General features: G+C 50.6%; 1 protein-coding gene across 3 annotated transcripts in view; it reads left to right on the top strand.

Moving 5' to 3' along the window:
• Positions 1 to 27,816, top strand: part of RPTOR (regulatory associated protein of MTOR complex 1) — a 329,546-nt gene that overhangs the window by 70,358 nt on the left and 231,372 nt on the right. For 2 of the 3 annotated variants that reach the window (XM_025999917.2, XM_025999918.2), the window contains exon 3: positions 10,124 to 10,206. In XM_025999917.2, coding sequence (XP_025855702.1) covers positions 10,124 to 10,206 — 83 coding nt within the window. Of the gene's footprint in view, positions 1 to 10,123; positions 10,207 to 13,885; positions 13,925 to 27,816 lie in introns of those variants that run through there. The other variant, XM_072746474.1, reaches the window with a different exon arrangement.

Below are 27,816 nucleotides of genomic sequence, written 5' to 3'. Positions count from 1 at the left end.
AATTGCAAATGACAGATTTCCTCTGCTGTGTGAAGGCCAGCTTTGTGCTGCTTGGAGACCTCTGTTAGCAGACCTCTGTTAGCGCCTGTTTTTTACTAACTGAAAGAACCCCCAGAGGGTTTTTGCTGGCAGGAAGCCGTGATTGGCTTAGGAGAGGTGTTGGAGGAATGGTCTACTTCTGGATGGGGGGACGCCTATATTCTAGGCTGAATTGGAAACAGTGTTGTTTTTCCCACTTGGCTTGCCTGCCTCAGTGTCTCAGGGTCTTCGGATGAGCGTCTGTGCTCGTCGCCTCCCCTCGTGCAGCCCAGGCCTCTCGGCCCCCACGGCCAGTGACAGAGAAGCGGCCCCGTGGCTGATTTCCCTAGAGGCCCTCCTGGCCCTGTGCCATATCCTGGCGTCTCCGCCGGTGAAATTGACTTCTTATTAGCCACCGCCGACTGTTTCCACTTCATTTACCCCTTGTCCAAGCTGGATTTTACCAATCGTGTTCTATTTTCTCCCTCTTTAAGTACTCTTACATTAGGTTTTTAGAACAAGCCTTCTCAACCTGGATCCCAGCGTGTGCTCCTGGGGACGCGTGAACCCTCTGGCATCGTGTGGGTGGTGGTGTCTGACTACGGAACTGCACCTTCCAGGCGAGGATCCTTGGATTCTATTAGATTCTCTAGGCATTCTCCTGCACCCCTCCTCCCCCAAGGAATCACAAGAGCTCTCCTCCGTCCTCACACAGTCTCTGATGGGTGTTTATGGGACTATGTCGGTGAAAATGAAAGGAATTCCTTACTTCCTTCTTGCCATGAAAAATCCAGGAACTGAATAGGTATTTTATATTTGTTTTTAAAATTTCTCTGCAATTTAGGAATATAATCTACTCTGTACTCATTTCAGTAGATTTTGAGTTCAGAAGGGCATATACCTCTTCTAAGTTAAAAAAATATGCATTTAGCTCCTATTTAAAAAGTTGAGTAGGGCTGGCCCTTCTGATTTCAACAGTATGGAATAAGAGAGAGAAGAATCCTGGAGATTTGATTTTGGCAAATTTGCAGTGGTATCTAGCAGTGCATATTCCAGTTTTTATCTTGGAAAAAAAAAATCCCAAACTTGCTAGCACAGAGCTAAGCAGCGTTTTTCCTGCTTCACAGGAGAGTAAGCTCCTGCAGTGCAGCTCCATCACCAGTGAGTTACTGTGATTTCCACGGGCATAATCCCAGCGTGGCCATCACCGCCAGGGGTGAATGTGGGCACTCTGCCACCCCATAAGCCTCAGACCACATCCAGGTGCACCACCTGTCCCAGGATGCCCTTGTGGCACAGGGACCTGGCTCCACATCGTGCCTTGCCCTGGATTTAGTTCCATCCAAACTGGACCAGGTCCTCAGGCTTTCCTTGACCCTTCTGACCCTGACACCCAGAGGATCACAGGCTCAGCTTAGAAGAACACCCGATGTTTCCTCAGGATTAAATTTTGGTTGTATCTCTTCGATAGGAGTGTCACGGCAGAGATCTGCCTTCCTCCCACGACATGTGTCAGGTGGCACATGAGTAGATTTATCCCGTCACTGGTTATGCAACGTGCTTACTGCTTGATGAAGCAGGTGCTGCCGGACTCTCCGCTCTGAACGCCCCCTTTCCCCTTTGTAGGCAATGACGAGTTTTGGGAAGAGGTGCATCACTGCTAAGCGGGTATTCCTCATCAGACTTTGAGGGAATTTGCTGTGAGCTCATGGATTTCTTTTTCATTCACTGGGTTACAATCCAGTGTTGTTGTTGCTTATTTTGATGCACTGCTTGTTTCCTGATCGGCAGCCCGCCCCATTCCCACTGGCTTATGTGGCCCTTGCTCTCTTCCTTCCAGCTTGTCCTTCCTGCCCCATCCCGGGCTGGGGCATCTAGATGAGAAACTGCGATCTGGGTACCCGTGTTCTCGTGGGAACAGGGGTCCTATTGCTCCCCTCTCCTAGATGCATGCATGTGCACGTGTGTTTCCGTGTGCACACGGTCACGTCTGCATAGGTTAAGAACCGCCTCCCTTCCAACCCAACAGGATTTTTCCATGTTGGTGACTCCCTTTCCAACAGCCTTAATGTGGTTTCCAGGTATCCTTGCTGCTGTGTGAGACAGCTTCTCACCGTGCTGTCTGCACCCTTCTCACACTCCTTTATCCTGCTGTTCCCCCTCAGGTATCTGCCCTCCTCCCTGCCAGGTGCCCAACCCCTCCACGGAGATGCCCTGCCAGGACTGGGCTGCTCCCTCGGAGCCACCCCTCATCCCCTAGGTGCGGCCTCGCCCGCCCCACCTCGGGCTCTAGGCTTGCTCAGGAAGAGGGTTAGCGTTTTCAGCAAGCGCTGTAGGTTGCAGGCACAATGATGATGCGACAGCCAGGACTGAGAGTTGGGGCCCGGCCGTGGAGATGAGTGGGGTTACATTTTGCAGAAGGCCAGTGCTTCTGGGTGTTGAGAGGAGAGCAGCTTCCCAGGGGAAGAGGAGCAGATCCAGGGCCCTGAGTGTGCGGGGAGGGGCGCTGCTTGTGACAAGTGGTTCAGGCAGTGAAGGCCGTGGGGCAGCTTGGCTGGCGGCACAAGGACACATAGGCCTGAGGATAGGTTGGTTCTGGCTTTTCCAAGATGTAAATGTCTGGCGTATGTCATGGCTAGGGAAGGAGTCGCAAGGAAGACTTCTGCAGGGGCTGGTGCGGCCACTAGCTTAAAGGGTGCTCCTGTTTAGAAGGCAGCCCGTCTCCACAGTATATTTGGTCTGTGGTTTTGTATGTACTCCATCACCAGAGATCCAAAGGTTTTGCATTCATCAAGGCCCCAGCTTTATTCCTTTCAGCTCTTCACTTCAGCAAGTCACTTCATGATTTGAGACCTTAGTTTTCTCATCTGCAAAATGGAGCAATGATGGTACCCACCTCTTGGTTGGGGAGAGGGTTCACTGGGAGGGCTCAGTGCAGAGACCGTGTGCAGCTGGAACAGCAGCCGCATGCCTGTTTCCCTCCCCCAGTGCTGAGTGGGAACTGGAAATGCTTCCTGCGTCTGCTTCTCATCTGCCCCTGTGTGCTCACTCTGAGAGACGGGAACGGGGCCTGCGTCATGCACCCATCAGTACGCGTGCCAGCTGCTCTGTTGGGCTGGAGGTCTCCAGCAGATGTCTGAGAGTAGACTGCTAGATGCTTCTCATCTTACAAAGTAGATGTTAACTATGTCAGGTAACAACGTGAGAGTCTCTTGTGCTTTACCTTACGCCTATGATGTGCCAAGGGGTGGGATGCATTGCAGGTTGATGGCTTTTTGGCTGCAGACACATCAAACCAGCCGAGACGGTCCGTGCTAGTTGAAATTGCTCTGACCTCAGGGACGAGGGGTGCGGGTAACTTGACAAAGGGGGAGTCTCTTACTTTCCAGTCTGTGTTGGCGTCCCCGGGCGCGTGCTGCCGGCACACATAGGCGAGACACCTGCTTCCAGAGGCTCAGGGATTGGACCTGTCTGTGTTCGGGAAGTGGCCCCTTAAGGTTTTCTGATGGTGACAGGAATCGTTGTTGCCAGAATAAACAAGTAGAAGGTTCACTGTGTGGTTCTGAAGCACGCGCAGGCCCCTTCCCCGGCGCAGGGAAGGCCCTGGCGCAGGGGCCCTTACAGCTCGCTGGGATTTCGGGCCTGGCATGGCTGGCTGTCGACACCCCTTTCCCCACCCCTGCCCCTCCACTCCGCCACATAATAAGATGCTGTTTTATTTCATGGAAGTGACACTCAGCTCTTCTCAGAGAAGCAGGGGAGAGGCTGTTTTGTTTTATGACCTGACATTAAATGCTACAGCGTAATACTAAAAACAACCGCGCTAAGAGCAGCGAGTGCCCATACGTCTTGGAGAAATCTCTGTTTGAAAGCAGGTCTAGAGGCGCTGAACGCCCAACAGGAGGAGCCCTCGCTGAGCGCAGAGATTGTTCATGCGCTGTCAGAGGCAGCCGGGATCATAAGAGGGGAGAATGCTGGAGCCCCAGGAAGTTCTGGTACCCTAAGGGAGTATTTGGGAGGCACCCAGCTGTCTTATCCTCTCCTCAGAGAAAAGCCCTCCCCGCCCCCGCCGGGGGGTGAGAGACTCAGGCTGATGAGAGCCAACACCTTCCCGTGCCCTCAGGCTTGCCCAGCCCTGCCTCGGGCCTCGGCCTTGCTTCCGATAGGGCCGCAGACCGCAGACGTGGGGCTGGGGCCAGTGACAGGGCCCACCCTGAGCGGCCGGGAGCTCCGAAGATGCTGCGGGTAGACGACTCAGGAAAGGCCGTGCGGAGAGAGAAGGGCCCAGCTGTGGGGGCTGAGCCCTGGGGCACAGGCTGGGCCCCCCGGGCATCGGGGCCCTTCAGCTGAGACCCTGTTTTCTGTGCCAGTCACGCTGGCCTCTCCGAGCAGTGTCTCCTTGTCTCCCTGCCGAGGTGTAGCCGCTCGGACTCCCACCACGTGCAGAGGGCCTTGTGCGAGCCACCGCCATCCAGCCATCTCCCCAGCTCTGGAAACTCCTCTCAGCCCCTGGGGCTCGCGTGACAGGAGACAGAGCCGCTTCATCTATTTTGCGGCTGTGCGTGTGTGGGTGGGTGAGTCTGAGTGGTTAGGACCAGGTGCAGTGTAGACAAGGCCCCAGTAGGATGATGGTTCCTGTCCCGGGACCGCGGGCACTGGGAGGGCCACGCCCGGCAGGGGCCAGGGCCTTACTGCCAGCTCCCTGCTCCGCCCTCGCCTCAGGGGAGGTGCCTCCCACCAAAGACGCTTCTAATGGTAAAATGCGTGTGGGTATTATGGCTGACACAGTACAGAGCCATTAAAAACCACTTCTGATTTCAAAGTGGCCCTTTGCCATGATTATTTTTTCAATCAAAATTAGCTGCTCAAGGTTAAACAACTAATTAGTGGCACAGTCCTTGAAGGCCATACAGAGAAATTTGTACTTGATCCAGGAGGCAGCACTCAGCCAGTAAGTCAATTAACAGATACCTATGAAATGTCCACATAAAGACAACCTACAAAGAAGTACAGACGTTCTTTGAGGAGTGAGCCTTGTGTGTTTTTTAATTTTTGTTTTTAAAAAAGATTTTGAGAGACAGAGAAAGAGCTCAAGCCGGGGATGGGGGTGCAGAGAGAAAGACTCCTCATGGAGCAGGGAGCCCTAGGAGGGGCTTGATCCCAGGACCCTGAGATCATGACCTGAGCTGAAGGCAGACTCTTCACCACCTGAGCCACCTGGGAGCTCTTCTTGCATGTCTTTTTAATTTATTTTTTGTTAAAGATTTAATTAATTAATTAACTCATTCATTCATTCATTCCTGAGAGACACACACAGAGAGAGGCAGAGACACAGGCAGAGGGAGAAGCAGGCTCCATGCAGGGAGCCCGATGTGGGACTCGATCCTGGGACTCCAGAATCAGGCCCACAGGCCCTGGGCTGAAGGCGGCACTAAACCGCTGAGCCACCTGGGCTGCCCTTGCATGTCTTTTTTAAATTTGAAGTTTTGTCTGAAGGATAGCATATATACGGAAAGGTGTGCTAATTCCCAGACTGACCCATTACAGATCAAGAAACAGCCTCAGCAGCAGCCCCCAAGTCCAGCCAGGTCTCTCATCCCCTCCCAGCCAGCCCTGCCCCTGGTCTGTGTCCCGACAGCTGAAATTAGTCTTGCTTATTTTCACCAAGTGGTAGCATAACACAGGCTCTGCAGGCTCTTCCGGGGAGGAGTGACATCACAGAATTGCTTTAAAAGGGCTCACCTGTGCTCATCTTCAGGTGGGTGAAGAGCTCACCGGGTCAGCAGAGCCCTGCACCTTGGGCTTCTGCCCTGCTCAGAATCTTCCAGAACCTAGCTAGGAGGAGGTACCTGCACCAGGTGCTGCAGCAATACTGACCAGCATGTTCGTAGTTGATGGTGACGCACAGGCTCTTCTGAAGGAAGAGTGGAGAGAACGGGGAGATTTTCAGGTTGGGTGACTGCTGGCACTATCGCCAGCCTGTGACCTTGAGATCACCTGACCACTTGGAACTTCAGCTTCTCTCCTCTGCCCTGGGGTAGGTAGCTGCAGTTCCCATCAACGTGAAGTTCTGTGCATCATGAGCTTTTCTTATGCAGAAAAGCTTGCGGGGAGGTTGATGCCAGGCTAAAATTTTATGCAGATGTCACTTACTGTCCCTCTTCCTTCCACCACCTGCCCACCCACTTCATTCCTTCAGTAGAAACCCGTGAGGGCCCTAGAGGAGAAGCGTCTTATTAAGACAGCACTCCGCTCGCAGACCTACATTGTGTCCACTTGACCCTCATCAGGTGGGTTGGAGCGTCAGCACCGCCCACCAGGAACTTGGTTTAGTTGGTTTCCCAGGTTAGCTTACTGTAGCGAGCGCGGTCCGAAATGCACCACTTCCCTGTCCTCTTCCTTCCCCTGTGCCTGTTCCGCTCCCGTCTCCCTGCCCCACTCTCCATGGTACCTTTGGGAGGAAACCAGGCAGTTAATTGGCCACAGGGGTTCACAGTAGACAGGATGTGACAGCACCGCTGGGTTGATCCCGGGCTGATGAGTGGCCAGAGGCTGCCGCCCCCCCTTCCCTGGGAAGGCAGGGATTTGGATCCAGAGCAGGGAAGGAAGAGGGGTGCTGCTGTCAGGCGGCCACATCTAGTGAGGGGCGCTGGACCGGCCACAGGGTGCTCAGGGCTGCGTGGCAGCAGCCCTCCAGCTCTGGCAGACGGTCGGCATGCCCTCTTTGGAACATGGGAGAGGATGGTGTGGGGCTGGAGGGCCTGGGCTTTCCAAGGGAAGGGAGTCCCAGGAGGAGGGCCAGCTCTGCCCCTTCTCCGTGACTTGGGGACCTGTGGCACTCCCTCCTCCCTCTGCTGTGGTTCTTCCTAGGGCACGCCTACGAGCTGGTGCTGAGCAGTGTGGTTCCTGGACTGGCCTTTTATCTTTTTACACAGGAAACCATTTCCATTCTCTTAAGCGTAGATTCCAGCCATAACACTGACCGTGTGGGTGCCGCAGGTGTGGACAGATGCCCTGGATGCTTTCACACCGGCTCTTGCATTTGCTCTCCCGGTCTCCTGCACGAGGCGTGGCTGTTTGAATGGTTTCTGTTTGTTGATGTTTTCTGCTTTCCTTTGCTTTGTTTATGCTTCGCCGTGGCCCTGAATTTTTATTTTCCAGATTCTGATTTATTCTTGTCTCTTGCCAGTCCTGTGACTTAGATTATAGCACAGTTGATTGGGGTGATTATAATTCTTTTGAGACCTTAGCACTTGGTTCCTACCAGAACAAAGAGAGATGAAGATGAACATCTAATTTCTTTAGTTACGGATTGAAACAAATTTACCATACTTCTTCCAGATAAGTTAATTATAACCCAATTTTCATTAGGTTTTCCTCAGCCAGAGCTGCTCATTAGCTGACTGGGCTCTTCTGAAGCTATTGAATTGGACTCTCCAGGGTGTAGGGCCTGGCGTCGGTATGGTAAAAAGTCCTCCATGACTTTGACGCACTAGTGGTAAAGGTCCCTTCTAATTCTAAAATCCTGTTACTTAATTTTATACTTCTTTAAAAAAAAATCAAAATAATACATGCATATAGCTTTAAACTCATACAGTACTGGAGAGTGTATTAAGAGAAAGCTGTCTCTTTTCTCTGTCCTTCCTTTATTGCCAGTTGCCAGTTCCTTTATTTGCTAAATTTTCTGTAAACTTAGGTTCATCTTTTTTTTTTCCTAACCTATATTCCAGTAGATCTGTCAAGTGCTATCAATAATGATTCCAGTGCTCAAATAATATATTTGTTTTTTAAAAATGCCCCCCCTTGCTCCTGTTGGATTGGCTTTGTCTCTGGATCTGGTTCATGGACATCTTGTCGTTTCTATTTCTTTTCCTGGGTCCTTCACTGCTTTATTTGCGCTTTATTTCTCAAGGAGAGGAACACAGGACAGATTTTGTGACTGCTTGTCGGAAAAGACCTCTATTTTACCTTCAGACTTGAATATCAGGTAGATGTTATTTTCATAGGACATTTGTTTTGTTCTGTCCAACTTTCAGGATTGTTGGGAAATCCAGAGACTCTCCCTTTCCTGATCCTTTGTGAACCAATTTTTCTCTAAGGACTTTTTTTTTTTTTTTGTCTTTTGTTTTTAACAGTTTGATTATGATGTGTCTGGATATAGATTTTCTTGGGTTAATCCTGTTGGTGGTTCACTGACCTTGAATCTGTAAGCTTACATTTCTTGTCAAATTTGGGAAGTTGTCAGGCATTATATCTTCAACTGCTTTTGAGCTCTGGACTTAATTTTTTCATTGTGAGACTCCGATGATGTGAACGTTATTGTCCTCTGGTCCCTTGAGGCTCTTTTCTTGGGAGCCATTCCACTTCTACAGAGAGCAGTCCTACATCCTCACTGCAGTGGGATTGGCTAGGGGATGGCCGGGGAGTAGGGGAGACGAGGGGAGATAAGCTGTTATCTGTAACTGTATGGAAGGCAGTATTTGAGAGGGACACTTTGGGGAGGCTGGGGCAGAAATAGTGTTAGTTTGTGGACAACAAGGACAGTGAAAACAGTTCAGGGAAGGTATTGTTTCGGTGCTCTGACTCCGCACCGACACCCAGTCTTACAGATGGATGTCAACCTTTGGACGCACATCTGTAGATGGCACGATAGGGGGGGACGCTGAGCGGCGCCTCCTGGTCACAGAGAGGGAGGGCTTCACATGATGGGAGAGTCCCAAGCTGAACTAGCTGCTCTTTTCATGGAACATCCTTTCTGCGTGGAGGAGCAGCTGACGGACTTTGGGCAGGTGTTTTCTGGAAAAGAACAAAGTGAACTGGCATTTAAGGAAAACAACTGGAAGTGTTTGTTGCTGGTGATTAAATTTGAGATATTGGAGAATGACATACAGAAGATGCACAGAGCTTAGCGCACCAGTATTTTACAAATGACCAGTGATGATGACACAGAGTCATCCTTGGGTAGAGGATCCGTTCAAAGTGCACGATGGACCAGTGGATTTTAATGCCATGGAGTACAGGTTCATTGCTGTGGCTTCAGACTCCACATTGCCGATAGTCTTTAGGAAACTACCACGTGTCGAATTTTGGTGTAGCATCAAAGAAGATAGCTACGACTGTCTCAAAAGCTATTTCAAGTGGCCTCTCGTTTCCAGTGATGTCTGCGTGTGAGGTGGGGTTTTGCTCCTCTGTCGGCCAGAACCACATTTTGTAACAGATGAATGCAGGTGCAGATAGGAGAGTCCAGCTGTGATGTGTTAAACCAGGTGTTAAAGGCATTTGCAAAAAAAAAGGTAGAATGCTACTATTCTCATTAATTTTTTTTTTGTAAAACAGTGATTTTTCATAATATTTATGTTCAAATGTAATGGGCTTATTACTTTTAAATGAATGAATAAAGAAATATATTTAAAATTTCTCATCTTGGATACAGCAAGTACCAAGAGATACAACCACTTAAAAGTTGTTTGGGGTTCTTCATAATTTTAAAGATTGCAGAGATGTCTCCAGACCAACTAAGTTTGAGGAATTACTGGTTAGAGTTATTTGCCCTGGAAGCCCTCCCAAAATGGGAGGGTAAGCCACAAACACATGGGTGTGCTTATAAAAGTGGTTTTTGTTGATGAACCAGCTCAGAGGGAAGTTAACTTAGAGCACATGGCCTTTGTCTTTCCATCTTCCTCCTGAGTCTGCTGAGGGAAGCGCCATGCAGCTCTCGCTGTGGGCACCGCCCCCCCCCCCCCCCCCCCCCCCGCCATTTCCCAGAGGCCCACCCCTGGCCATTGGGCCACCTTGGTCCAGGCGCACAGGAGTGGGGCAGTGGGTGTGCAGGGTGACTGTGAGGCTGATTGGTGAGCACAGGGAGGTGGGCAACTTTCACACGGCCAGCAACGCAGATAAAACCACTTCTCTCTAGTAAGGTGAACAGGTGTGGCCTGTTTGGGGGCATAGCAGTTTCCAACATCTGGTTAAACACAGAAGAACCCCAGATGTATCTTCCTCAGTCCAAGGTGACTCTGGAGTGACAGAAGAGGAAACCGTGAGAGGCTCAGCAGCAGAGGAAATACACGAATAACAAACTTTCTGCTTTTTATTACTTCTTCAGATCCTCTGTCGATGGGGCCTCAGAAAGCTCTGGAAACCATCGGTGCGAATTTGCAGAAGCAGTACGAGAACTGGCAGCCGAGGGTAAGCGCTCTTTCTTTGCTTTTCTCTTTCTTTCTTACAGGGAAGCTTCAATTCCTTGGTTTCAAACAGCATTTGAATCCAAGCGAGAGCTTTTTACGGACCCCCAGTTCATGTCCCTTGGTGGCAGGCCAGTCCTCACTGCACCCTCCCTCCTGGGCTCATGGATGTGCTTCTTGCATGAAGGTGGTTGGACACTGGTGGGAGCCCTGGGCTGGACGGTCTCTTACTCATTTGGCCTGAGTTTTGCCCCCACAACCTTGAGACACTGAAAAGCATTTCTCATGTTACTCTTAAATCATGGTTTTTCTTTTGCACAGGAAATGTATTTTCAGTAACTTTCCCGTAACCTAACTAGTTAGAGCTATTCCTTCTGTCTTCAATTTTCAAACAGTTGAGAAAAAAGCACTCAGTATTGAAAAGATGACAGCTCTTATATGCCTTGTCTTTGATTCAAAAGGTGAGTTTCTTTTTAGGGAGCCAGTCACCAATTACTGTGCCTTTTGTTACTGATGTCCTGATGTCTTACAATTTCTTGGTTGTTTTTTTTTTTTTTAAACAGTGGCATGGAATATGGTAACTGTGTCAAATTGCCTTTTAAGATCTTGAGTTTTCTCGTGAACCACCCCAAGACCCACTTCCTCTAGCCTTGCTCTTGAGCCCGTTTGAAGATGTAATAATTGTAGCAGAAGATTAGAACTTTGGGGTGTTTATGGAGCTGCCTTTCCATTCAGCTTTGTATGGTGGGCTGGCTCTGGAATTCTCTGTAGGGTGCGGCCACGCACGAGGTGGGTGGCCGGTGGCCTCGCTTAAGCCTTTGCGGTCTTCTTCCCTTCCTTTTTGGGTGTCTACCTCATGGAAGTAAGTGGCTTAGGGGCGTGAACTCTGCCTGCCTGGGATTTCGTCTGTGGACTGTTTGTCCTCGTGATCTGGAATTAGGGATTCTTTGTATGTTATTTACATTTTAAGAGAACAGCCAGAAATGAGTCCATTGTTGCCTGTCACAGTGCCCGCAGGTCAATTCTGCTGCTGCCCATGGTTGTGGGATGACTAGGTGGTGGGGACTGTGTCCCCCATGTGTTGAGAGGCGGCAGAGACTAACTTGTGGAGTCAATAACCACAGACTCCCATTCTTCAGAAGGCAGTTTCTTAGTGGTGATTCTGATCTATGCCTAAGGGCTTTGCTTTTTCCTCTGTTAGATTTATTACCTCTTGATGGTTATATAAAACTCAGGAGCCTTTCTTGTGAGAGTACAGTGCCTTTGGGCCTTGGATGAGGCACAGAGAGATATTTCCACAGTGTATCCCTTTAGAGACAGTCGAAATGCCTACTATTGTCAGTAGGAAATCGCTTCTTTAGGGACTTTGAAGGCACTCCAGGATCTCAGTGATACCACCCAGGCGCTGACGGGTGCGTGCAGTGCAGACAGGTTTTCAGGGCACATGTGACAACACGCAGGTAATGTCTGTCGGAAGACTTGACGTCACTGGCATCTAGAAGGTGGAGAACCAGCAGTGTTTAAATTTAAAAGAACGCCTTTCTGACTTACCTACATCTGACCATCTCCTGGGTTTGACTTAATGCTTTGGGTTTTTGCTGGATTCATTTATTTAAAAGAGAAGGCAAGCAGATAAATTCAGATCTTCCAACTGTGTTCTCCACGGCACATGCTCTGCTGTTTTAATTACTTTCTTCCTTTTAAAGAAATATTACATAAAAAGAGCTGGTCTTTCAGAATATGGGCTTAATATTTCAAGATATTGTATGTTTATTCCTTTTGGTGTGATTTACAATTTTGGGGGAGTGCTAAGAGTCGATTTACTGCTAGCTTTATTATTAGTTTAGCTTGGTAGGCATCAGCTAGTTCACACTAGTTGGCAGTACATGGAATCTTCGAAAGTAGGATCTATTATTATTTTTAATCTAAATTTCTGTCTAAGAGCAGATCTCTCCCATGGCATCTGGAAGAGGCTTTACCATGTAAGGCAGGCAGCATTTACAGAGAGGGAAATGATGACAGATCCAAAAATGACAGTAGAATTGGCATGGGGTTGAGAAGTTACCCTCTCGGGTGGCAGGAAGGTGTCTGTGGGAGGCTGGCAGTGGCACAGAGGGTGCTGTCCTCCAGGCGGCTGGCTCTTAGTCTAAGCAACGAGCTTCGTGTCAGTGGGATTTCAAGAATGGATCTGCAAGGTCATGTTTCTAGATTGTAGGGTGCTTCAGAAAAGGTGTGGGTGCACCAGTGCCAGTGGGACCCCATCGGGGCTGGTTTGTAGAGAGGGATTGGAACGAAGTGCCAGCTGTACCCTAGAAGGAGCCATTCACGCCAGTGGAGGGGCTCTTTTGCCTGCATTTCCATCAAGACATGGAACCACAGCAGTGAATACTTAGTATTTTCTGTTTTGAACGTCAAGACGATTGCATTCCTTTTTAAGTACGATGAAAAGGTTTGAAATTTTGCTGCTTCCAACTGTCAGTGGGATCCACCTGTTCAGAAACCTAAGAGCCTAAGGTAAGGGCAGCGGCAGGAGCGCTCAGTGGCTCACTGGTGACAGTCGTGGGGCAGTAACAGCACGTGCCCTGGTGCAAGTGGTGTGCTTCCCCCTGCTCTCTGTGAGCTCCTGCGGGTTACAAGAGAGGGAGGGAGGCCAGCTGCACCTGGCCTCATAGAGTTTGCACAAAACATGAGACAATTACCAACCTCAGATGGTTGTGTGGAAGGTGGCCTGTTCTTACTGTAAATCAGGGTCCTTTGAAACATTGCAGAGCTAAACTCACCCTATTTTATTGCGCTCTGCAAGGCCCTGATAGAACCGATGTGCCATCTGCAATAAAACGACGGGAGTGTTATTAAATTTCTAGACCTTTGATGTAGATGTCCCTAATCTGGTCTTTTCTTCCTCCTGTACTGTGAGACTCAGAAAGGTGGAACAGCTGGAAATAAGGTCATATTCATTAGTGTTTGCATGCCTCTGTGTGGCTGTGGGTGGGACATGTGGGACCCTGCTACCCCAGTGCTACCCAGGAGGAGCGAAGAACCGACCGCGGGAAACCTGCCCACCTCGTGCCTCGGAGAGTTGACATTCTTCCTTAGGCTCTCTCCTCTTTGCCTTTCTAGCTTTAACTATTCAGGATTAAACATTTTGATAAAAGTGATTTGGGGTCAAGAAGGAATTTAGAGAAGCTGTGATGGTGATATTTTTTTCCCTGAGGCTGCCAGACTACCAGGCCCGGATTTCCTCTCCAGGTCGATTGAACCCTTGTCTAAATAATTTATCAGTTTGCCACCAGTGAAATTTTTCTTTTGATTAAATTTAAGGCTCTGCCTTAGTACCTCGTAGGTACATAAATCTGTGTTCTGCAGGAGATTGAAGGAAGAATGCCAACTGTTGTTCCAGCTGACAGTCCTGCAGATGGACAGCCCTCACTGCTGGCCCCGGAAGTCCCAGCTGGGCGTGTGACTGGGCGACAGGAGTGGGGATTACAAAGTGGAGCAGGTCCAGTGAAGGATGCATGTGTCCGAGGCCTTTCCTAACAAGGAGAGGCCTCTGGCAGGTCAGCGCCGGGTGTAATGGGCCAGAGTGGAAGGGAGGCTGCAAACGCAGGTCTTGCCCTGTTGCTCTCTCCCCAGAGTGCTGCAGACCAAAGCTTCTTTCCTTGAGGAACTGTCTGCTCTCCTGGGGGGCCTGAGAGCAAATGGAGGTGTGTCTAGCTCACAAGGTAGGCGAAGGGGCTCGGCGAGGATGCCACTGTCGGCAGTGTCTGAAGTGATCCCTGGCTCCTGAGTGCATTTTGTAGCAGTAACCTAGCAGTCTGCGTGTGTGCACAGGGCGGGCGGGGGGGGGGGGGGGGGATGACGACAGATGCCCTCTGGAGCTTCCCTAGAACAAGCAAGGCTTGTGGGAGGAGCTCCTTCTCTGGGAGCCAGGTCTGTGGGTGCACTTCCTGGGGCGGCATGTGGGCCGTGCGTTCCCTCCTATCCTTTGGGTCACCATGCTCCCCCTGGTTGTCACCGCCGATGTGCAGTTGAGGAATGGAAGTCAGTTTACCTGTTAGACAGACGTGCTCTTGCAGTGCTTCCCACCCGGCAGAGTGCGTGTGGGGTGAGAAGTCTGTCTGGGACAAAGCAGGGCTCCATCACCTGGTCACTAGCTACGTGGAAATCATTGTTGCATTTGAATTTAGGCGACAAAGGCCTTTCCTTTGGTTTTGCTCATGGAGTTGCTCGTGTGCCTCGGAGAGCGAGCTTGAACAGACAGCCCCGATGACTGCACTGTTTGGTGTGAGGGGGCGAAGGCCAGTGGACAGCTTCGTTCATGTTGGGGGCATTCATGGGCTTGTCCCACAGGCCTCAGGCCCGGGTGTTGTCTGCCAACCCCAGCACTTAGGTTTTGGTGGGGATGTGGGTGGGATAGCTCCTTGCCTCTTCCCTGGGGTGGGGCTGATGGCTTGACCCTCATCTCAGGGACAGAGCATCCAGTGGCCCGTTTAATGCGCTGCCAGACGTTTGAGCTGCAGGGTGCTAAGGGAAGGGCCCTGTAGCCTACCGCCCTGCTGGTGACTCGCGCCCTGGCCTGCGGTCTCCTTCCTGGGGCTTGTCACGGCGCCCAGGAGCCTCAGGCCGCGGTGGCTCCTCTGGGGGGAGTAGAGGAGAGCGGTGTGTTAACGCTGACCGCTCTGGCGCCTGAAGCCCCCAGTGAGCTTTATGCAGGACACAGTGAAGACTTGTGAGTGAGTGGTTTCCACCTTGACTTGGGGTTCTCAGAGTTGAATGTGGATTATTGAGGGGGCAGCCAGCTTTGCTGTGGGGCTGTGTGCCCCACCTGGGAGCTGCTCTGGACAGATTTGTGGACTAGGCCGATGGGGACTGTTTGTTGTAGTGGCTCCTGTTGGGCCAGTCACACGGTGACTTTAGTCCCAAACTGATGTGGCACAGCAGGTGAGAATGGCCCTGTAAGGCAGGGAGCTGTCGTCGCTGACACCCCACTCACATCATCATCCAGTCCTGCTGCCCCAGGCCAGCTGGCTCTCCCTCTTCTTCCTCCACCAGCCGGGCTTCCTTTTCTGTGGGTCCTAAGCTGGGGCTTTCTGCACCTCGTGTTCTGTGACACGTTGCAAGCGAGGACGCACAGCCCAAGTAGGAACCGGGGAGATGGCTCACACTTTATGTGGCTCAGGTCTGGTGTGAAGCACTTGTACCAGGTCCTGGTTAAATTTGTATGACAGGGTAGGCAAAGCCTTCCAGTCCTCTTGGGGTTAACGGTTGTGTTTTGACGGTGACTTAACTGCTTCCCCGCCAGAATGCTGAGACTTGTACCTGTGACAGACCGTCAGTTATATTTTTGCTTCGGCTTTGAGCACGTCCCTGCACTTCATGCTCACCCCGTTCTCACTGCTCGCCTGACAGCTGCTCCATGCACCGTGTTCGGGGAGAATTCTGATCTGTGCTCCTGGGCAGCCCTACCCACACACCTCCTGTCCCCTCCCCAAAACCAGTTTATACCCAGCTCCTTCCTGCTAACCCTGCCTGCCGTCGTGTTCCATCAGAGCAGAGAGGCAGCGGTGGCCCTCGGTCATCACTCAACTTCCAGGCACCACTGGTGAGTTCTTTACAAAACCACAAATGCACTAAGGAAGAAGCAAGTGATGCTGCAGCCCATCTGGAGGCACAGCAGCCTCGCACAGCTAGGCCCCTGGCCGTCTGCGGCGGTCCGTGAGGATCACCCTGCATGGTGCCACCGCGGTGTGGGCCCCGGGTGACATGGGGCAGCTGGCATGGCTGTGTGACACTCCCGATGGGATTTGGGCCCCCGTGGTTTTGAGCGGGGCACCGCCCGGCACAGGTCGGTCAGGTGTCCCTGCGGCGGCGGTCACTGGCAGCCCCCGCGCCTCGCCTTCCGCGGGCAGGTGCGCCTCATGGGCAGGAGGCACTTCCCAGGGCGGGCGCCTCCCGCTGGCATCGTGCGGGAGTGTGCGGGGGTGTTGTGGCCTGGGATCCGTGGGAGGAACACCGACTTGCTGAATTGTTCCCATGTTGCTTCCTAGAAATGGAATGTAGAGAGCTTACTGCAAAAAGTTAGGGTTTGTAAGTGTGAAAGGAGGGGTTCACAGGAGAAGGAGACCAGGGACAGCGTCGGCTCGGGAGGTGGGGAGGGCCAGCGCGGCTGCACAGCTCTGCCCGGCGACCCGCTGCCCGCCCGGCCTGCGCTCAGGCCTACGTGAGGTGTCGCGTTTCTACAGAGAGACGGGCTTAACTCTGTCCTTAACAAGCCCATCAAGGATCTGGTCTCTCATCTTCACGGTCTTTTCTAACGAGAGAGCTATCTCCGTGTGTGACAAATTGCAAATGAGGCCCAGGCGCTGTGCGTCTGACGCTCCAGATCCGCGCGGTGCCGGCTTCCCGAGTTCACCCGGCGGGCCCCGGGACTGAGCGACGTGCAGACAGCTCTGCAGGCCGTGCCAGGGAGGGAAGTGGAGAAGTCTGAGGAAGTGCGGGCTCCGGGAAAGTGGAAGCTACGGAGCAGGAGGCAGTGGGGTGCAGAATCTGGGGGAGGCTGTGAGGAGCCCACCGTATGCTCGCCATATGTGACGGGAAGGGTTGTCAAATCCGGCTCCAGCCAGATGAGAAAGTGCTGATCTAGGGGGTTAGTAGCAGACTGGAGGGGAGTGGCCGCTTCTGCTCACTTGACTTCATTCCATCAGGAACCCGTATGTCACGGCAGTGGTCGTGAATTGGGCGTTCACGATGGCTTCTGGGTACCCCTGCCTCAAATGTCAAGGGCTTGCTTGCTGGTGTGGAGTGGAGTGGAGGTGGGATTCACGTGACGGGATGACACGGGGAGCGGGAGTGGTGTGGCCCGTGTGCCGGACCCCTCTCGCCCAGCATCGCGCTTCAGAGGTTGGTTCCTGTGCCCGCGTGCCGTGCACGGACCATCTGAGTCCCTCTACAGCTGGGCGAATTCCATTGGACGGACACACTGCGTTTGTCCATCTGCTTGTGGACACCGAGTCACGCTGCTGTGAACATTTACACGTACAAGTGTTTGCGCGGACGTGTGCTTTGAGTTCTTTTGGGTGTGTACCTAGGGGTAGAGTTGCCGAGTCGAATGTGACTCTGTGTTTACCCTTTTGACAAACTCCCATAGCAGCCGCACCTCCATTCTCCTGGCAGTGTCCCTGTCCTCAGCAACACTTGTCATTTTCTGTGTGTTTAGTAAGTAAGAATAGTTTATGAGCTGTTACTAAGATGGCCCTCCTGGTGGCTGTGAAGAGGCATCTCTTCCTGGTTCGGATTTGCATTTCCCTAATAACTAGTGATGTTGAGCACCTTTTCATGTGCTTATTGGCCATTTATTTGCATGTCTGCTTTTGGAACATGTCTGTTCAAACCCTATACCGTTCTTTAGTCGGGTGATATGTCTGTATTGTTGAGTTGTAAAAGTTCATAAAGGAGACTTTTCAGCTGACTGAACCAGAGTTTTTGTTGTGAGGACTTGTGTCCTTTCCAGGTAATGTGCGTGGACATGTGCGTTGCTGACAACCGCGCAGCAACATTTAAGTCCTAAAATAGTCTTCAGCCTCTTCCATTTGTTCCACTTACAAAACGTTTATTAAGACGTTTTAGAATGGGGCGCCTGGCTGGCTCAGTAGGTTGGGCATCTGCCTTCGGCTCAGGTCATGATCTCGGGGTCCTGGGGTCGAATCCCACATCGGGCTCCCTGCTCCGCGGGGAGTCTGCTTCTCCCTCTCCCTCTGCTGCTTCCCTTGCTCGTGTTCTCTCTCTCTTTCTGACAAATAATCTTAAAAGAAAAACGAGGTTCTAGGACCACACTGCTACACGTACTGTGTAATTAGTTATTATTCTAATTGTGTGTGTATGTGAAATAACATGTACTCCACACAGTTCACTAGGTGTTTGGTTTTGAGAAGCAGTGGCTGGCTCGGCCTGGATTGCATGATGTGGAGAGACTTCTTGTCAGGCTCGGTCCATGTGGACGGAGGGGAGGTGGATCTCTGTGACAATCCCGGTCCCATTCTGGGGGCCCACGGTGGACAGGGGCCTCCACAGCGGTCAGGGTCACTCCCACGCTGGTGGCTGGTCACTGACATGCTGTGTCCCCTGGGTCTCTTGTCTACTTTAGCTTTACTTGTGCTTTACCCTGCAGATGTTTTTTGTACCCCTTAATGCTTGGTGACTTGATTTTCTTTTCTGATGTATTTGTCTATTTGACACGTGTTTGTGGGTGGCCTGCCCGCAGGAGGCTCTGCCAGGGCGCGGGTCTCGGTGGGACCCAGCCCTGCCCCCGGGGCTCACATTCTGGGGGTTGTCACTCTGTGTCCTGTTGTGGCCGTGGTTTGTGGGGCTACAAGCCCCATGCTTCTAACATCACCTCATGACCTTTCTTTACTCTCTCTGCTCCTCAACCTCAGCTCTCCACTAGCTGCATTTTTTTTGGTTGGAGTTTCAAGATTAAATCCCCCCCCAGAAAAGTGTTCACTATTCCCCAAGTGGCCCTGCTGTGTGGTGAAATGGGAGAGACCAGAGGGCGCGCGCCGGGCATGAGTGGTGCAGCACTTGCTTGCAGCAGAGGAGAGCACAAGGACCCCAGGGTCCCCTCCTTGAGCACGCCGGCTCTCCCCCCGCCCCTCAGCCTGTGGGTCCACACTGCTGCTGACCCCACCCAGGCAGTGTGGCTGCCTACCCCTTCCATCTCGCTGCAATGAAAGGAGCCCCCAGGAAGCTGGGGGCACATGAGGGCCACAGACTCCTGCATCGAAGGAGCACAGGGGACATGCCCTGAGTCTGGCCCAGGCAAGACAGTCTCTGCGCAGGCTTTGTGTCCCGGTAAGGAGGTGTGCAGGGCCCACGGCCATTCTTAAGTGGCAGATTCCAGCCTACCTTTCCCAACATTTCCCAGCAAAGGGAGACCGTGGCTGGCCCAGCATACCTTGCATTTATTTATGTATTTTACCATGGTCCTGCATTCGCTGGCCAGTCTGTGGATCAGTCCCTCAGAACTGCGGTTCCCACCTGGTTCGCGGCTATGACCCGGGGGCTGGGTGACAGGACAGATGGCTGATTTGGCACATGACCTAATCAGGAGGATCACACAGGACATGCGTCCGTGTCTTCGAGGGGGTTTCTTCTTAAGGGCTGCGGATAGGGCAGGTTCCTTGATGGATTTTTTTTAGTTCTAAGTTTCTTTTATAAAAACAATCTTAGCCAAATTTCAGTCAAGTCCAAGGAAAGAACCCAAACAATAAAGAAGTGTACCTCAAGATTTGAGGAAATTGAGTCATGAGAAGTGCTTTGCTAAACTTTGCAATTAAATGGGGCAATCTAAATGAGATGCATAATTTTCTAGGAAAATTAAGTGACAGTAATTGACCTCAGAAAAGAAAATCCATAAGCATGGGAGAAATTGAGAATGTATCAAATGGTCTTCTCCTAGTCCTCCTTCCTGTAAAGCATATGAAGTGTGGGGGAAACACAATTCTATAGGTATTTGACTTCTGTTGTGGGAAGATATTAAAAATATGTTATATTTAAAAAGCAAAGTATAAAAGAAACAATGTATTCAGTGGACTTAGAATATGAACATGTACCTTGTAGAAATTTAGCTATTCCTGCTTGTCAGATTAATAGTGTAGGTGTGTATGAGACACGTGGGTGTGGAGCTGGATGGATGGGTGGACGGATGAGTAGATGGGTGGGTAGGTGGGTGGGCAGGTAGGTAGATGCACACCTGGACAAGTCTAGCTGCCTGGCTTTCTGATCATTCGGATGCCTTCCTGGGAACATGCCCTGGGGGACTTAGCCAGGGCTGTCTCTGGTGTCCGCAGTTTCTTTTTGCCTCCTGATATCTGTTGTGTTGGTTAATTCTAGTCCTAAAAAGGTGTAGATACACAGGTAGGTAATCCCTGAAATGATACACAAAGCATTTGTCATGGCGAGCGTAGGGTAGATACAGAAGACTTTGACCCTAAATTCTTCTGTATATCTTACATTTAAAAATCCTGATTATTTATTGCTTTAATAATAGGCAGCCGATTTAAAGTAGCCATTCTCCATGTGTCGCCTTAGTGTAGGAAGGGGATTATGAGGCAGAAGGAGCCATTTGGGACTTTTGCCTTCAGGTCATGAGATTTACGTGCAGTTTGTTCTGACCTTTTTATCTGTCTCTCTTGTTTCTGTGCCACGTGTGTGGTGTGCGTGACGTATGTGTACATGAGGTATGTGCGACTGTTGTATGCGGGTGATACGTATGTGTAACGTACGCAGTGTGTGTGTATGAAGTATGTGATGTGTGCAGTGTGCACTGTGCAGTATGTGTGTATGTGGCATGCGTGTCTGTGTCGTGTATATGTGTGGTGTGTGTAAGTGTGTGCCCACAGGGGCTGGCGCAGCTGGAGAGCTTTGGCAGGTGGTTTGCCTGGGCTTGTCCTGTCTGGGGGACAAGCTTCCCTTCCTGTCCAGCGCCGTGGCCTTTGGAGTCTGCTGGAGTCTGAGGGGCATCTGGCTCCTCTGTGCCAGGAGCAGCTGCACAGACTCAGGGGAGGGGCACGGTGGGGGCACTGCCCTCAGTGGGTGACCAGGCAGAGGGTCTCTGCTCTGCAGTCATATAACCTTTGACTTTGTTGATTGGCACCAAGCATCAAAATTGCTGAGCTTGTGGAGGGCATTTAACCCAAGAAAGACAACAGTGACATTTTAGTGCTATATTAAATACTCTTTTCTTTAAAAAAGAAGGGAAACATCTTGAAATAATAAATATTGGCCACACATAGCACCCTACAGGGTTGACATGAGGGACGGCTGTCAGAAGGTGAGAGCCCTGTATCCATGGGCTTTGCGACCCCAAGGATGGAAGTGCCTGATGGTGTTGACATGCACACGTGTGTTGGTGGTGTGTGCACGTAGTGTGGGCTCTGGCCGGCTGTGGCCACAGGTGCAGGAGCCTTGTTGGGCTGGACGTGGGTGTGAGGCTGGCACAGCTGGGTAACTTCAGATTCTTGCGCTAGCCTCTAATTAGAAGAAATAGTGGTTTTTGTTGTAGTTTTGATGTCTTCATCAGAGTGGATAGTTACCATTATTAGTGCACAATCATGGGTAAGTGAGCAGCACAACTCATTGATGGAGAGAGCTGCAGATAATGGACCAGATCATGAGTTTTACTGTCCTCTGCTCAGGGAGCTGATTGTCTGGTAGGGTCTACAGGGGAGCCCCCTCTCCTTTCCCTAGCACCATAAGCGTCTCACACAAGAGCCTGGGGAACTTAGGATGCGAGAGGCTTGGGGCAGTTAAGTGTGGCTAGAGGGTTTTCATGCCTTCCTAACCCTAAAGAAACTCCTTTGTTTTACAAAAGTTGTCCTTTATTTTATTTTATTATTTTTTAATATATATATATTTTTATTCATGAGAGATAGAGAGACAGAGACACAGGCAGAGGGAGCAGCAGGCTCTCTGCAGGGAGCCCGATGTGGAACTCGATCCCAGGACCCCGGGATCACGCCCTGTACTGAAGGCAGATGCTCAACCGCTGAGCCACCCAGGTTGCCCCTCAAACATTGTCCTTTAATTAATGTACTTAATGATGACTCTGAACAGTGTATTATGGCGTTCGCCTGGAGCCGGGGGACCTGTGTGAACCCCATGAATACTTGTGACCTGGGGGTAATCTCCAGAATTTGTTTCAGCTCCGACGAGCTCTGGTTCTGAAAGGGGTTTATTCTTTCTACTTAATCTGGCCAGAAAGACTGCACTATCGAGTAAAGCCGATTATCTTCTCGGAGGTGAGCATTTTGGACAATGTTGGGCCTCATGTCTCCAGGACACAGGATTCGGGAGATGGCGATCATGCAACTATGTTTCTGTTTGCTGAGCTGATAGGAGTTCTTCACCTTTGAAGTTGAGGGGGATGGGGAGCAGTGGACTGGGGCCTTGTGAGACTCCACAAGTCCTGGGATGCTTGCATGGGGGGCTTCGGGCTGGTGGGCTCCCTGGGGAGGTAGGGCCACCTGGCCGGCAGAGGCTCCTGGGAGGAGCAGGCTCCAGCTTTGGTGAGTGGATAGTGGCCCCAGCAGGGACTGCAGCCTGGGTGAGGAGGGCCAGCCAGAGTTTCCAGATCTTAGGGCCACATCTTTGACCCCTTGGCTCGTGTCTGTCTGTTGGGTCTGGCTTTGATTGCTAGGATGACCCTCTCCTTCAAATCCCCAGAGCACTGAGCAGGGCTTGGATGAATGCACAGAGGATGAGAAGGCTCTTTGTTTTTTGGGGCACCTGGGCCACTGTCCTCGGCCTGTCTGGGGTGCAGCCAGGATTGTAGGTGCTGGAGGAGCCTGCGAGCTTGGGTGGGGGGGTTGTCTCTGGAGACTGGACCACCCACCTACCGGTTACAGGGCTTTCTTGTGTTTTCATTGGAGTATCTTGTCCACTTCCTTTCATGTGATGGTGGGTTCATCTGAGCATATGTCTGGCTTCCTCTTTTTTATTTTATTTTTGTCTCATCTGTATTTTATTACCTTTTCCTTGACTCCTTTTGTGTTAATTCGATTTCAGAACATGGTTCCACTTCCCCTTCTCTTCGGGACATAGTAAAGAATGTGCTGTGTGCTGGCATCGGGGTGTCCTGTGTGCTGTCCCTCTGCCAGGCTCACACAGGGCAGGGCCTCTGTGCACACTCCCTCTGCCCTCTCCTGCGGCCCCAACCTGTGTTGCTGCCAGTGGGTTTGCTCATTGTGCGTCCTAACCTCCACAAGGCAGTATTGCTGTTCTATGGGGCAGTGGGTGTTTACTTAGGTTTATCCCTTTATTCACCCTTCTTGGCACTCTTTACTCCTTCCTGCATCTCTGTCCTCTCTGGGATCATTTTCCTTCAACCTGGAATTTTAAAAATACTTCTTTTAATGTGAATCTGCTGGCAACACATTTATTTAGTTTTTATTTGAAAAATTTATTTTTGGTGGGGCGGGGCAGAAGGAGAGGGAGAGAGAGAATCCCAGGCAGACTCCATGCTCACTACAGAGCTGGACGCGGGGCTCCATCTCACAACCCTGAGATTATGATCTGAGCCAAAATCAAGAGTTGGACACCCAACTGACTGAGCCATCCAGGCACCCCTGAAAATGTTTTTATTTTACCTCTATTTCACTTTGAAGATAGTTTTGCTAGGTGTAGATTTCTACAGTAATTGCTTTTTTTTTTTTTTTTTTTTTTCCAGTTTAAAGGAGTTAAAAAGTGTGTTCCTCTCATCTCCAGGCTTCCCTCTTTTCTGTTAAAAAGTTGGCTGCGGATCTTCATACTTAACGCTCTGGCTGATTTGAAGTCTTTTTCACCACGAACTGAGACGTTCGTAGGTGTGGTTTCCTTCATATTCATCCTGTTTGGTGTTCCTTCGCCGTGGGGCCTGCTGGTTTCCATCCGTGTCCCGCAGACCCCGTGCTGTGCATCCCGCTTGTCCTCTGGGAGCCCTGGTTCCAGTGTGTTAGACCTTCCTTTCTGTCCCAAGTGTGTCTTATTCTCTGTTCAGTGTTGTATTTTTTCCTTCCGTGCATTTGTCTGGATACTTTCTCCTGACCACTTTATAGCTCACATATTCTCTTCTGTTCTGATGTCCAGTCTCCTGTTAGGCATCTTACCAAATTTTTTATATTCCATTGTATTTTTCTAGTCCCTAATTTCCATTAGTCTCTCTATCGATCGCTGGTCTCTGGGAAGAATTTCCACCTTGCTACGTGTTCTCTTGAACACATTGGCTATCAGCGCTGAGATGCCCTTTCTTTTCACGTGAACGTCTCTGAGATCGGGAGGCATGTTTCCAGCAGTGCTGACTGCTGTGTGTGTTGATGGAGTGGTCGTTGTCAGAGTGCACGGGTGTGAACTCCATGGCGTGACTAGACAGGTCAGTGTTCAGCCAGCTAGGAGAGCGGGGCTCAGTCCTGGATATGGGATGCCTATGTTGAGGGTCTGTGGCCTGGAAGACCCCCCAGAGACCACCATGAAGATGGTGCACCACCCATACTTGTGGCCCGCAGGGCGACACCAAGTGGACCTCTGAACACATGGAGGAGGTTTTTGGGGCTCCTCGGCCAGAGCGTGCTAAGTGATAATCTTGTCCAGTTAAACTGACCATAGCTCTTGTACCAGGTGTCAGATCAAACTTCCAGCTGATGAGAAAGCACTATGTCAGAGCTTCATTGGCAGCATTTTTTCCCTTAGTGACACATGAAGCAATGATGCATCTTACAATTTTTGGCATTTTGAATTTTATGAGAAAGAAATAGCATCTGTTTTATACAGATCATAGCCATACTTTGTGAGGAGCAGAGCTGGGGACAGAATAGGGCTCCGTGGAGTTTAATAGTGCAGAGCATCCCACTGGCCACCCTATGGGCTCTTCCCCTTCCCATTCATATCTGATATCCCTCAGCAAGGGGCTCGCAGGGACCGTGCACATGTGGCGACAGGGATGGTCAGGGATTGACCCATATTTGCCACACTCCTAATAAGTGACGGGAGATGCAAGTTAGTGTCTTGTTGCCCAGAAATTCTGGATGCCGCCAGCCCCTCCATCTCTGCTCCCCAGACTGTCTCAGATGTGCCCCTTCCTTCCACCGCCAGGAATGGAGGTGATGGAAGGTAGGCTTGAGCCCAGTTAGGGTTTGGGTGTGGCCGCCATGGCACAGGTTACATTTTGGGGCGATTGGAAGTGACTTGTCAGAGTCATTATTGGTCCTGGGGTCTTTAGTGGGACAGACTGGGAGAGCATCATCATTCTGCATCACCACACGAGGGAGGATGGTGAGGGGCACAGGCAAGGTGGCATCTCAGAGGCGGAGTTGGACTCGAATAGGAGCCGGAGAACCCGGCCTGCTCGTGGCACAGCCCCTGATGCCTGCTTCCTCAACAGCACTGCATTGAGGTTTTGATGGGGCTGACGCTGAGTTCGTCCATCAGCTTGGGAGGAGCTGGGTTTCGGCAGCCACAGCACTGGCGTGCTTTCCGGTTCATTCTGCTCTTGTGTCTGTGGGCCTCTGTGAGGCCAGGACACTCCCTATAGAGATCTGACGCCTCCCTTAAGGTTCTGATGAGTTTCTGTTGCTGTTGGTAGAGAGATCTTTTCCCTGTGTGCCTCTCGTGGGCTTTTAGAATGGTGCTTATTGCTGTGTGTTGGTTGTCACACTGTGGCCCTGAGATGGGCTGTGACGGTGCCCTGGAGGGCCTCGGGGCACCAGTACTGGCGCTGTGTCCCCTAGAGACTAACTGCCTGCACGTCTGGGTGCCTGATTCAGTTAAAACCTCTAACTCACAGGCATACGGGAAGGTCTGCTCTAGTTTCAGTTTTATAGATTTCATGTCTCTTTAGATCTTTTAAAATTTAGAGCATCCCTTTTTCTCTGTGCCATTCCACAAATGTTTTTTCAGGCAATTATTAGATGTCCTTTCGATAAGAAAAATCTTAAGACACATCTTAAGTGTTTGGTTGGATGAACTGTGAGGGTGGTAGACTGCCCTGCAGTCAGGAGCAGAGGTAAAGCATCAGTCACCTGGGAGGGTCCCTCACTCTTCCCCGTCATCTTCCCTGGCTGGAGCCACGTGCTGGAGGCTGCCTCCGGACAGAGGATGCACAGAGGATGGCGGGCTGGGTCATCCCCTACCTCCGGTCGCTCGGTGCAGTATCTGAGGTGCGGCGGTGGTGCTGCGAGCCCGGAGCTCGTGCCCTGTGAGCCAGGAGCGTCTCGGTGTGTGGCTGGACCATGTTCGGTGCTCCGTTCACCTGCTGGTGCGCATTTGGCTTGTTTCCAGTTGTTGGCTCTTACGGAGAAGGGTGCTGTGGGTATTCATGTAAAAATCCTTGTGTGGGCGTGTGTTTTCATTTCTCTTGAGTACCTAGGGATGGAATTGCAGGTCGTGGGGTGGTTGTATGTTTTCTATTATATTTTGTAAGCAGCTCTAAATTGGCAAGATGACAAAAATAATTTTTCTCCTTGCAGAGCCAGGCAGTCTGCAGAGAAATCTTATTTACAGTTTTCTCCACATGCTCTGGAGATGCACAAACGTGAACATAAAGGAGCTGGGAGATGTTTGCCTGTCTTTGAAGGAGTTCTTAGGTTAGGTATTGGGCATTACTTTCCTCTCAGATGGTATCCATTCCCTCGCGCTGTGGATGGATCAGGCCATTTGTGCTTATAAATAGGGCACAGTTTAGGAAATAAGACTTTAATTGTTTAGGAATTGACAGTTTAGGAAATAAGACTTTAATTGTTTTTCCCCATTACTGGACTTGAAAAGACAGCAACCCTTTCAACCCCACCCCACCTGCAGGAGTGACTCTGGACGGGCTGCATGCCTTCCCTTAGTTTTCTCCAGGGGGACTATGCACGCGCGCTGCCAACAAGGCCCCGAGCAGACCGTGGGCCCTCTTTTCCCCTCCCTCCTCTCTCCTCCTCTGTCCCCCTGCTCCCCTCCCTGCTGGTCTCCTCAGGAGCACTCAGCAGCACTCAGAATCCTTGACCGAGGTCACATGGTTCCTGTTGGTTAATGAAGATGAGAAAGTGAGGAAGGGAAAGGAGCCCAAGTCCTGAAAAGCATCGCTCCTGTTGGAGCTGCTCCATCAGGAGAGGGAACATTGATGATGATGTGGGTTGTTAGCTGTAAAGTGCCTGAGATAAATTTATAGTGTTCATTTGCTTCAGAAAGACCGAGAATTTTTTTTGACAAGGAGAAATATGGTTTTATAAGTTTTATGTCCAGAATATCGATTTAATCTACGTTATTCCTCCAAAGGAACCAAAAAAGTTTTGTCTTTTTTCCTGTGCTGTGGAGACCTTCTAGATTTTCCCTCCTTTTGTTTTTTTTGTATTATTCTTTTTTCCTCCCCTTTTTTTCCCTCATTTTCTCTGCCAATTAAAATACTTAAAAGGAAATATCTGAAGTACCTTTGCTGTTGTTGACCAGGCGCCCGGGCACCCCGGTTGGAGCCTGCGTTTCCTGGGATGCCTCCTTGTCATCCTAATTAGCCTTGTGCGGCTGCACCACATCAAAGACGGGAGGTTTCCCGAGGAGAGGCAGAAAGGCACGGAAGCTAATCGAAGACACTGCTAATTACTGGCGTGCATTCTGACCACTGTTCTCATTTCTTCCGAGAAATTTCCCTTTAAGAGTGATGTAAGTGTTAGAAACTCCAGGAGGATCTTCATAGGAAGTAGGGGAGTCTTGCTTGTCTGTTAGCCCCCAAACCATTCCTTGTCTTTCTCTCCAGTCTGGGTCCGTGAATTCTGTGTCTGTTGGGATTCTGTGACCGTCCCATTTAGGGCACTTGCAGGACAGAGGTGGCAGGAGGACAGCCTTTTTATTTTCAATGATTCTCTCCAGATTCTTTACATCTCTTTTAATATGAAATCTTAGAAAGGTTTCCATTTGATATTACCTAAAAATTACCTTTCTCCAAATTCAGCTCGTAATAATAGATTATTTTCATTATTCTCTTTCTTCCTGGTATGGACTTGAGAAGACTCTTGTTCTGTCCCTGTCACCTAGTGTGGTGGGAACATAAACCATGGAGGGAGGAAGAGGTCCTAGGACAGATTGCTGGTGTCTTCAGGGTAAAGGA

The sequence above is a fragment of the Vulpes vulpes genome, chromosome 2, assembly GCF_048418805.1.
Source record: "Vulpes vulpes isolate BD-2025 chromosome 2, VulVul3, whole genome shotgun sequence".
In the NCBI taxonomy this organism is placed as follows: Eukaryota; Metazoa; Chordata; class Mammalia; order Carnivora; family Canidae; genus Vulpes; species Vulpes vulpes.
This window is presented reverse-complemented; position numbering and strand designations above follow the sequence as displayed.